This window comes from Triticum urartu, chromosome 2A, assembly GCF_056163025.1.
Source record: "Triticum urartu cultivar PI428250 chromosome 2A, HENAU_Tu73, whole genome shotgun sequence".
Lineage (NCBI taxonomy): Eukaryota > Viridiplantae > Streptophyta > Magnoliopsida > Poales > Poaceae > Triticum > Triticum urartu.
In genome coordinates, this window is record NC_141874.1 from 3,732,859 (window position 1) to 3,745,116 (window position 12,258).

Genomic DNA, 12,258 nt, shown 5'->3' on the forward strand with positions numbered 1-12,258 from the left:
CCCTTTTGATGTTTCACTCCTGTTGCGACCGCAGTATTTCGCTCCCACTGCGAGTGAGATGCGCGTTACTAGTGGTTATTAATTTTTTAGTGTACGCCTAAAATCCTAGAACCAAGAAATATCCATAAAACAAGAATTTTTTGTGAGTCATGGTCATTAATTGTCAACCCTTCCCCTCATAAACGGTGGCTAGGGAAAACTTTTTCCCGTCAGACTTCGCTAGTGGTGCCATGGATTCGCTTTCCCTATGTCTGCCACCCCATCTGCTGGTGGCAGCGTGGGGAATCCCGGAGCCTCCACCAAGGCTAGTAGTATAGATTAAGATTTTTTTAGTCCTTGCACTCGGATGAATGGCATCGATTCTTTTATGACTTGGTCTTTTGATCCTCCTCGAGTTTGTCCATCATGACGAAGTTGATGGAGCTCAAGTGTAGATTCCTGTTATCTCCTTGGGGCACCGATGATAGGGTTTCTCAACGTGCTTGCACAATGGTGAGATCTGATAGCAGGTGCTTTGGATCAATTCAAGCGTCCCACAACAATAATGGTGACGCCAGGGCATTAGTCATTAGGGGCACGTACATGAAGACTTCTCGGTTGTCATCGACAATATCAATCCGGCGATGAATGTTTATTATTTATTTCCTTATATCATGATAAATGTTTATTATTCATGCTAGAATTGTATTAACCGGAAACATAATACATGTGTGAATACATAGACAAACAGAGTGTCACTAGTATGCCTCTACTAGACTAGCTCGTTAATCAAAGATGGTTATGTTTCCTGACCATGAACAAAGAGTTGTTATTTGATTAACGAGGTCACATCATTAGTTGAATGATCTGATTGACATGACCCATTCCATTAGCTTAGCACCCGATCGTTTAGTATGTTGCTATTGCTTTCTTCATGACTTATACATGTTCCTATAACTATGAGATTATGCAACTCCCGTTTACCGGAGGAACACTTTGGGTACTACCAAACGTCACAACGTAACTGGGTGATTATAAAGGAGTACTACAGGTGTCTCCAATGGTGGATGTTGGGTTGGCGTATTTCGAGATTAGGGTTTGTCACTCCGATTGTCGGAGAGGTATCTCTGGGCCCTCTCGGTAATACACATCACATAAGCCTTGCAAGCATAATAACTAAGATGTTAGTTATGAGATGATGTATTACGGAACGAGTAAAGAGACTTGCCAGTAACGAGATTGAACTAGGTATTGGATACCGACGATCGAATCTCGGGCAAGTAACATACCGATGACAAAGGGAACAACGTATGTTGTTATGCGGTCTGACCGATAAAGATCTTCGTAGAATATGTAGGAGCCAATATGGGCATCCAGGTCCCACTATTGGTTATTGACCGGAGACGTGTCTCGGTCATGTCTACATTGTTCTCAAACCGTAGGGTCCGCACGCTTAACGTTACGATGACAGTTATTATGAGTTTATGCATTTTGATGTACCGAAGGTAGTTCGGAGTCCCGGATGTGATCACGGACATGACGAGGAGTCTCGAAATGGTCGAGACATAAAGATTGTTATATTGGAAGCCTATGTTTGGACATCGGAAGTGTTCCGGGTGAAATCGGGATTTTACCGGATTACCGGGAGGGTTACCGGAACCCCCCGGGAGCCAAATGGGCCTACATGGGCCATTGTGGAAAGGTGAAAGGGGCTGCCAAGGAGGGATGCGCGCCTCCCCCCCTCCCCTAGTCCTATTAGGACTAGGAGAGGTGGCCGGCCACCTCTCTCTCTTTTCCTCTCTCTTTTTCCCAAGGACTCCTAGTTGGAATAGGATTGGGGGGGGGAGTCCTACTCCCGGTAGGAGTAGGACTCCTCCTGCGCCTCCCTCCTTTGGCCGGCCAGCCTCCCCCCCTCCATCCTTTATATACGGGGGCAGGGGACACCCCAAGACACACAAGTTGATCCTTGAGATCGTTCCTTAGCCGTGTGCGGTGCCCCCTGCCACCAAATTCCACCTTGATCATACCGTTGTAGTGCTTAGGCGAAGCCCTGCGTCGGTAGTACATCAAGATCGTCACCACGCCGTCGTGCTGACGGAACTCCTCCCCGAAGCTTTGCTGGATCGGAGCCCGGGGATCGTCATCGAGCTGTACGTGTGCTAAGAACTCGAAGGTGCCGGAGCAACGGTGCTTGGATCGGTCGGATCGGGAAGAAGACGTACGACTACTTCCTCTATGTTGTGTGATCGCTTCCGCAGTCGGTCTGCGTTGGTACGTAGACAACACTCTCCCCTCTCGTTGCTATGCATCACCATGATCTTGCGTGTGCGTAGGAATTTTTTTGAAATTACTACGTTCCCCAACAACCCAAGCTTAAACCGGAGTTTCTGGTGGATCTTTTTCGGATATGTGGGTCCGAACAGCTTCTGATTTTGGTCGGGGGTGATTTCAATAGCATTAGAAAGAGAGAGGAGAAAAACAATGATAACTTCGACGGCAGGTTATGTTCAATACTATTATTGAAAGCTTAGATCTAAGGGAGATAGAGCTTACTGGTAGACAGTTTACCTGGGCTAATGCTATGCCAAACCCGACATATGAAAAGCTTGATCGGGTTCTCGCCAGCGTGGAGTGGGAACAGAAGTTCCCTCTTGTTACGGTGCAAGCTCTCACGCGGGGAATCTCCGATCACACACCTTTGTTCGTGGACTCAGGGGAGCTGAACCATATAGACAACAAAAACACCTTCTCTTTTGAGATGGCCTGGTTCGAACACGAGGGATTCTTAGACATCATAGCCAGGGAGTGGGCTAAGGGTGTTGGAGGAAGGACGGCGGTCGAGCGCTGGCAGAATAAAATTAGGCATTTGAGAAGTTTCTTACGGGGTTGGGCTAAGCATCTCAGTGGGGTGTATAAGATTGAGAAGGATAGGGTCCTCTCTCTTGTACAAGCCTTGGACGTAAAAGCTGAGTCCGCGTTGTTGCTGCCCGCCGAGCTCCAAGTTAAAAATGAGGCGGAGAAGAGGCTGACAGAACTTCTCCGCGAAGAAGAATTGAAGTGGGCTTTGCGTGCCAAGGTCCGCAAAGTAGTCCAAGGGGACGCGAATACTCATTTTTTCCACCTCATTGCTAATGGTAAACACAGAAAGAAGCGGATCTTTCAGCTAGAGCAGGATGAGGGTACTATTTTAGGGCAGGATAATCTCAAAACCTATATTACCGAGTACTATAGACAACTATTTGGACCGCCGGAGGCCAATTGTGTGTCCCTCGATGAGTCAAGGGTTGAGGACGTGCCTCAATTGACTGCTACTGATAATGATATCCTGGTTGCCCCGTTCTCAGAAAAGGAGGTGTTCGATGCTATTGCACAAATGAAAAACAATAAGGCTCCCGGTCCGGATGGGTTCCCAGCTGAGTTCTATAAAAAGTGCTGGCACATTATTAAGGGGGATTTACTACCTATGTTTCATGATCTATTCTCTGGACAGCTTCAATTATTTCACTTGAATTTTGGAACTATCACATTGCTTCCGAAGAAAACGGATGCTGCGAGGATTGAGCAGTTCAGGCCGATCTGCCTCCTCAATGCTAGTTTCAAAATCTTCACCAAGGTCGGGACTAATAGGCTCACACAGATTGCGCAATCTGTGGTGCAGCAATCCCAAACTGCTTTCATGCCGGACAGGAACATCCTTGAAGGGGTGATTGTCCTTCATGAAACGCTCCATGAAATCCATTCCAAAAAATTAGATGGAGTAATTTTTAAGGTGGATTTCGAAAAAGCGTACGATAAGGTTAAGTGGCCATTCCTCCAACAGGCATTGCATATGAAAGGTTTTGATGAAGCCTGGCGCCGACAGGTCGAATCATTTATGCAAAAAGGGAGTGTGGGAACTAAAGTGAATGACGACATAGGTCATTATTTCCAGACACATAAAGGCCTAAGACAAGGAGATCCGATGTCCCCTATCCTATTTAACATTGTGGTGGATATGTTAGCAATTTTGATAGGCCGGGCTAAGGAGAATGGTCAAGTGGGTGGGGTTGGTTCCTCATCTTGTTGAGGGAGGTGTTTCCATCCTTCAGTACGCCGATGATACAATCATCTTTATGGAGCATGATTTGGCCAAGGTGAGAAATATGAAGCTTGTGTTATGTCTATTTGAACAATTGACCGGGTTAAAGATTAACTTCCATAAGAGCGAATTGTTCTGCTTTGGTAGAGCCAAAGACGACCAGGAGTCTTATCGGCAATTGTTTGGGTGCGAGTTGGGGAGTTTACCCCTCTCTTACCTTGGTATCCCGATTCACCATCGTATGCTAACAAACAGAGAATGGAAGTGCATCGAGGATCGATTTGAGAAAAAACTGAGCTGTTGGAAGGGTAAGCTCATGTCATACGGAGGCCGTTCGATATTGATTAATTCGGTGCTCACGAGTATGCCTATGTTTCTCTTATCTTTCTTTGAGATCCCAGTTGGTGTTAGGAAACGACTGGACTTCTATTGGTCGCGCTTCTTTTGGCAGGGTGATGAACTTAAAAGAAAATACCGGCTTGCTAAATGGGACATCATATGTAGACCGAAAGACCAAGGGGGTCTTGGTATTGAAAATCTTGAAGTCAAGAACAGATGTCTTCTTAGTAAGTGGTTGTGGAAGCTGTCTTCCGGGACTGAGGCCATGTGGGCGCAGATCCTCCGCAACAAGTACCTCCAAACTAAAACATTGTCCCAGGTCACAGTCAGGCCGACTGATTCGCCTTTCTGGAAAGGACTACTGAAAGTCAAACAATTTCAATAGGACGAGATTTGTTATTGGAAACGGTACAAGTACCCGTTTCTGGGAGGATACTTGGCTTGGTGAATCACCTTTAGCCATTTAGTATCCGTCTTTATATCGGATTGCTCAACGACGTGAGGTGTTCGTGGCAACGGTATTCCAATCTATCCCCCTTAATATTCAGTTTCGACGGTCGCTAGCGGGCAATCGTTGGGAAGAATGGCTTCATCTAGTTAGGAGACTGATGGAGGTTCAACTTTCTCACCAACCCGATATATTGCGTTGGAAGTTGACTAGTTCTGGAGTATTAACAATTAAATCAATGTATATTGATGTTATTAATTCGACTGCTATTCCAACTTCCAAGTTTGTTTGGGCTGTCAAGGTGTCTTTAAAAATTAAAGTGTTTATGTGATTTGTCCATAAACAAGTTATTTTAACAAAGGACAACTTGATTAAACGCAATTGGACAGGACCTACTAGGTGTAGTTTCTGTGATCGGGATGAGACGATTAAGCATTTATTCTTTGATTGCCCGTTGGCTAGAGTTCTTTGGCGGACAATCCATATTGCTTTTAATCTTACTCCGCCGACTTCTGTCAATGCTTTATTTGGGACATGGCTTAATGGGGTTGAGCCTGTTCTCGCACGACATATTCGGGTTGGAGTTTGCACTTTGTTATGGACTATCTGGAATTGCAGAAATGGTTTGTTTTTTAAGAGAACATCACGGATTCATTTTTTGCAGGTTATTTTCCGAGCTACGGCACTGATCCGTTCGTGGTCGCTACTCACTCCGATGGAGGTCAGGGAGCATTTGGTTACTGGATCTATCCGTTGGGAGATGGTCGCTCGGGATATCTTCAACCGGTTTGGATGGCGGTCATGTAATAGGATAGGCAATTAGTTTCCCTATCTATTGTTAGCCAGCCGGTTGTGGCATCTTTTTTGGACTATTTTGTATATCTAGCCGTTTGTAGCTCTGTGTGAACTGCATTTCTCTTTTTCTTTTTTGTTTACCTGGAGACTGTGGAACCTTATTGGCACTTTTGCCTTTTTTTGGTTAATAAGATGGCCGTATGCATCGTTCTGATGCAGAGACCGAGGAGACCCCTCTTTTCGAAAAAAAAAATCTCATGTAAAAGAAGCCTGCTGACGGATGGATGGACAGAATTAACAGCCGTTTCCTTTCCGTAGTGCAACTGCGGCTCATATAGCTATACGTGTTCATAATCGGTTCCGATAGATCAATTCCGACTCCTACTCCTCAACTAACTCCCTGCTATAAAGTATATAGTACAAATTACACCCCCGATGAATCTCCTGTATACGTAGCCCACGGCGGCCGGCGATCACCATGTACCGTGGCTACCACGTCGAGACGGTGCCCTACACCAACCGCGCCCACCTCGTCCCCCGCTCCGGCCGGGCCGCACGCGAGCGCCATGCCACCGACTCCTACTTCGCCGCTTTCAAGAAGCACTACGCATCAAGGATACTCGAGGAGAACGACGACCGCAACGTCCGCGTTAACCGCATCGTCATGGAGCTTGTCGGCGGCGTCCACCGTAGCCTGGCCAACAAAGCTCGCCACTGGGTGGACAACCTCAATTGGGAGGCGGTTGTTCTCAGACACGACGGCGTCAACGCTTATGTGCTGTGCACCGGCAAAATCGTAGTTTTCACCGGGCTACTCCGCCGTCTCCACACCGACGCCGAGATCGCCGCTGTTCTTGGGCACGAGGTACGTAGCTCAGATCGTCTGTTCATCCGGCAGAGCATGCATAGTATTAACTTTTCTTTTGCACTACTACATATTTTATGTATAGTTCGGACACGTTCTTGCAAAGCACACGTCAGAGATGATCGCAAACTTGATCGACAACAAGTGGTGTCCGGCCCTCCTCACTGCCCCATTCCTACGAAGGTACGTAATTAATTAATCGTTCATATCATTTTTATATTTTTCAACATAGTGAATTTTATTGGCTGAAAATCATGCATCAACCCGGTCACCCTGCATAGCTAGAATGCATGCAGCCAGCACGAACACACACAAAGACACACCAGCAACTACCAAAGTCATATAAGACGCTTTGTGCAGACCAGGAAAATAAAAAAACCCCAAAGCAATGTGATGGCTTTGTATTAGAACATGTAGGCTTCCAGATTACCCTAATTAATTGCATTGCACGTATTAAATTAACCATGCAAGTTGACTGATATAGTGATCGTGTTAACTATACATGCAGGCAGGAGATAGAAGCAGATTATATCGGAATGATGCTACTCGCCGCTGCTGGTTACGATCCACATGAAGCCCCTTGAGCCCTTGAGAAGGTCGGAAAGATGGAAAGAAAAACTATATTGGAGAAACTGATGTCTTCCCTCTCTCATCCGTCCTGCAAGAAAAGGTCACGGCTGCTATCGCAACCTAGGGTCATGAGGAAGGCGATGACATTATACACACAAGTGAAAGGAAAGAACAATTGTTGAACCTGCTTCATGGCTTCGACCTGCCGATGACTCCTAGGAGTGGCACTCGCGTCTCCCATGCCCTAGGTAACTTTGATAGAGAAGATGCGAGTAATGTTGTTAGTCAGTAATGCCTTGTTTTTTGCGAGGTAGTCAGTAATGCCTTGTTTTTGCGAGGTAGTCAGTAATGACCTGTGTGCTGAGTCTTGGCCATCGAGGTTGTAACGTTCTATGTGCACAAATTAATATAAACATAATTCTTTGAGAAAAGGTCAGTGTTGGCGAAGATTGTGATGGTGTTTTCGCATAACTGTTGAAACTCTCTAACTAGGTTGGTATGCCCGTTGGTGGATGTCGATGCCCTAAAGAATCTTGTAGAGTAACAAACTATGTATGTACGCATTCTTTCAAATCAGATAATTAGCCAGGTAGTTTCATAGATAGATACTAGCACATATGCACGTGCGTTGCAACGAGAGATAAAATAGTATGTATTTAAAGTCAGTGAGAATTATATATGCACATGAGAAAAGGAACATTTAGTTTCTCGGTTTAGCCGCATGTGAAGGAATCAATCCGATATTTTTTTCATTAATTGATCAAGGGCATTTAAGAGTTTTGTTACGTCATCATACGCCAGAGAAGGCACATGAGTTATTCAATCTACATTTCCTTTCAATCCTTTCAATCAAGGGGATTTTAAGGCATGAAGTTTCTAAATATTCTAGGAAACATGAACAATCTTTTAATCTGGAATAGTTTTTAAAAAATTATGAACACTTTTGGAAAAATGCGAAGAAAATAGGAAAGGGAACATCCTTTTAAATTCACAATCATTTTCTCAAAACACCAACTTTTTTTATACAAACATTAGCATTATTTGACTTTCTGAACATTTTTTAAAAACACGAACATGTGTTAAAAATTCTTAAGAATTTTAGAAAATGTGTATATTTTATACAAAATAAATAATTGTGAAATTTTAACTGAAAAATATTTTTAAATTTGGAGCATTTTTTAAATGCCATTTTATTTTTAGACATGTAGAACAATTTTGAAAAAAATAATTTTTGAAAAAAGGGGAAATGTTTGGCAAGTTTCGAATATTTTTTAACGTAGGAACAAAATTTTGGAATTCTTAACATTTTCAAAATTTTGTTTTTATTAAGTCCGATTTTCTTTTGAGATTTTTAATTTACGAAATAAATTCTAAAAGAAAAGTAAAAATGGAAGGGAAAAAATAGGGACAGAAGAATAAAAATAGAAGTAAAACACACAAAAAACAGGCCAGCCCATTATCGGTTGTCTTGTGCGAAACTCCGACTAAAAAACATGAACATTATTTGAATTTGTGAGCATTTTTTATAAAATGTGAACATGTGTTCAAAATTCATAAGATTTTTATAAAATGCGTATCTTTTATACACGAACATTATTTTTACTTTTGAAAAAATCACTAAAACACGAATATTTTTTGAATTTGGAGCTTTTTTTGAAATGCCATTTTCTGTTTAGACATATTGAACAATTTTGAAAAACAATATTTTTTGTGAAAAAATTGGAAACATTTTGGAAGTTCCGAATATTTTTCAAAATAGCATCAAAATTTTGGAATTCTGAAATTTTTCCAAAAATTGTTTTTTTATTCTGAACGTTTTTTGAGAATTTTTAATTTTAAAAGTAAATTCTAAAAGGAAAGTAAACTTGGAAGGGAAAAAGAGATAGCAAAATAAAAATAAAAATAGAAGCCCAATATTGGTTGCTTTGTGGGAAACTTGACTATCTGACGCCGAGCACGGATAATAGAATTTTCCCAGCTGCATGGGCAGAAAAATAAGTGGGATGGCTTCGATGGGCCATAGCGCGTGGCCCACGTACGAAAATTCTTTTTCTAGCAAGAAAACACATAAAATTTAGTATCACCTCGGATAGAAAAAAATTCTTTTCGAGGGTGAACGGATGAAAAAATTAGCAAAATGCACCTTGCTTTATTATTAGTAAAAAAATAGGGTATAGATATCTATAACTATACGCGGGTGGTCCTTATCCTTACTAGTAGAATGTCCGTGCGTTGCTACGGACTGCTAGGGGCAACAATGCGTGTAAATGAATCAAAGAAATAATTAAAGTCGTCTTCAAAGTCAAAACTTATTTTTCCCTCACATATTTAGACGTGTTCCGATGTCAGATGAGCACCCAACGTGCTCCCCGAAATTCAACCGTCTAGACAGTCCGGGTTCCCCAAATTCAACACACATGTGAGGAAGTAATGTGACTATTCAGACTATTTGTGATGTTATCTCCAATACACGGTTGCAACGCAAAACCCCACCCTCACGACGCACCCTCTCTATTTCTCGTCGGACCCTCCCGCTTGGTTTCCCGCCGTAGCGGGACATTTCATGCTGGAGCCCTCTCCTTTAAAATAGGATGACACCCACCTCACTTTCACCATGGCACCCTCTCTTCTTCATACGGTACTTCCTCCCGGGCCGTCAAGGAGGAGTGCCCTGTAGTGCCTGCCCTGCTTGCCGCCATGATCGCCTCCCCCGTGTTTGTGTCGTTCCATCACCGCCATCAAGGGGGAGGAGGTATGTGCCGTCTGTGACGCCCCCAGAGCCAAGAAGGTGAACCCATAACTTTACATACCAACCCTAACCCCCATCCCACTCACTCTCAACCCTCACTCTTATCACAAAATCCATTAACTTGTGTTTTAAGTGAGCTAGTGATCAACATCGCGGTGGACACTCTACCCATGTTAGTGCTAGTAACTCCTGGTTCTATATTGGACCCACCCTTCATCCCGGACTCTACCACGATAGTCCCACGCTCATGTGTTATCACGGAAAAAGAAAGCAATGAATAAAATTGTTCATCCAAAGCATGCAAAATGTCAATGATTCTCTCCTCTTCCCTCCCTCTGGCACACGCTTGATTCAATCAGATATTAGTGAATAAATTAAATAGATAATTAAGTGACATGTCCATATATATATATTTATAATTCATTTATTAGTTTATTTAGTGAATGCTATGGTAGGGACCATATGTCATTCGTCTACATATTTTCGCAACAGTTGAATTCTGCATGTGGCATCCTATTACTCCTTGCCATTGTCTTCACCCACATTCTGATGGTAGGCTAACACCACCTCCCCCCTTGCATGTGACGGCTCCTCCATATCTCAACACCTAATTCTTACAGACTGAAGTGCAAGTATGCATTGGTAGATAGAGATGTATTACTGTTGTATGTTTTTTGTGGACAATATAATTATTCAATGCACAAGCAAGACATGAAGATAAAATCTTAATTTCTAGAGCGTTTTTGTAAGGGCAACATACATCATCCCTACAAAAACCCTTAAACCAAATAAATTTGAACTAATTAGCCTGTGTGTTGCAACAGGTGTATAAATATGCTAGTGCTTAATTGTCCCAAACATATATCTTTAGGATCCTAATGCACATTAAGCAGCATTGTTGATTTTTTTTTCTAGCCTTATAGCACTCGTTTTGTTCGTACTCCTTCTCCTCCTCCTCTTCACTCACTATCTCTATCTTCCCGATCGAAGCTTGTTGCCAAGCTCGCAACCACCATCAATGGTGCATCCGTCTAAAAATCCCCCAACCTTCCACATCCACACCATGAATTTTGATGGATTATATGCCATTTTCTTCTCCCTTCAGTGTTAAACAATACTATTAATGTAAAAGTAATTAGTGTTCTTCCCTTCAGAGGAGAAGAAAATGCTTGCACGCGGCCACTATACCCCGACCTATCCTGTCTCTCCTACATGATGTGCTTCAAATCCAACAATTTTTTCCGTTACTCCAGCAAGGCTCTCGCGGCGACCATGTGCTCGGAGTGCCGCTTCTGCTGCCATGCATCTTCGCTAGTGTGCCTCAAATTTTTGCATGATACTCCCTTTGTAAACAAATATAAGACCGTTTAGATCACTAAATTAGTGATATAAACAGTCTTATATTTGTTCCGGAGGGAGTACATTAGTAGTTGTTTTTTTAGAGATACACGATTATTTTACTCCTAGTAATAGCAATTGGCAATTTGGCATAGTACAACCATAATCTTGGAGTCGTCTATCATTTTGATAAATAGCTATTTGCTATAGATGCAATTATGATGACTGTGTTAAGAATTTGCACAGAGTAACCCTTGCAAACTGAATGAAACAACAAGTCAATCCTGTCCACACTGAAACTGAATCATGCATTAAGGAACATCACACAGAGGAAATTGGAATCCAAACTAACAACAAGAGACGACAACATGGATGCTATCTTATTGCTTTCGAGGTGGATGGCAAGAGCCCTCGCCCGGATGCATGAAATAGTCCTTACTGATTGTGCATAGCTAGCTGAGGAAACGTCGGGTGAAAACAAGGGTGTTGGTACCTTGAGAAATTACACTCTCATGTTGACAAGTGTCGCACAAAACTGCTCGCGGCCATCCTCCTCTAGGCCTTCTAGGCATTTTGACAGACATCCTCTCTGCTTCCCCCGCGCGATGGCCGGCCACCACTACTCCTCCAGAGTGAATCCTTCCAAAGGCACTACATGCGGCGTTGTCCCTGTGGCGTTCTCCTTTCTGCTCGTGCCTTTTGCTCCTTTGACCTCTTTCTTATGAAAATTTACCCGCTTCTCCAAACATGCACTGAAAACTGTAGAAAAAGTAGAACAATGTACATGTGTGAACTGGAATAGTGGAATTAAACCAACCTTCATCAACAGACATCTTTTGAACTATGGTCGACTCTGTACATCATCCAGATTAGCTCATAATGAAAACTAAAATAATGGTTGGCCTTTCCTATATTTTTTTGAAGAAGAAAATAAGAATTGTCAGCACCTACAACCTGGAAGACACTAATCCCTTCAGAAAAGTTTGGCATATAGATTATGATATTATCCTAGCTTATTTATGATTCAAATTTCAACCTTATTCGGGTCAAATTGAGTGGCATCTCAAGGATCTAGTTAAACCACTGGACCAATACAA

General features: G+C 42.8%; 1 protein-coding gene across 1 annotated transcript; it reads left to right on the forward strand.

Annotated features, from left to right (window-relative positions):
• The first annotated feature begins 6,117 nt into the window (after positions 1-6,117).
• On the forward strand, positions 6,118-7,088 carry LOC147982687 (mitochondrial metalloendopeptidase OMA1-like). The gene is made up of 3 exons (XM_087540528.1): positions 6,118-6,504; positions 6,590-6,687; positions 7,013-7,088. Exons 1-3 carry the CDS (start codon positions 6,118-6,120, stop codon positions 7,086-7,088), a joined length of 561 nt encoding a protein of 186 aa, XP_087396654.1.
• The last annotated feature ends 5,170 nt before the right edge of the window (positions 7,089-12,258 follow it).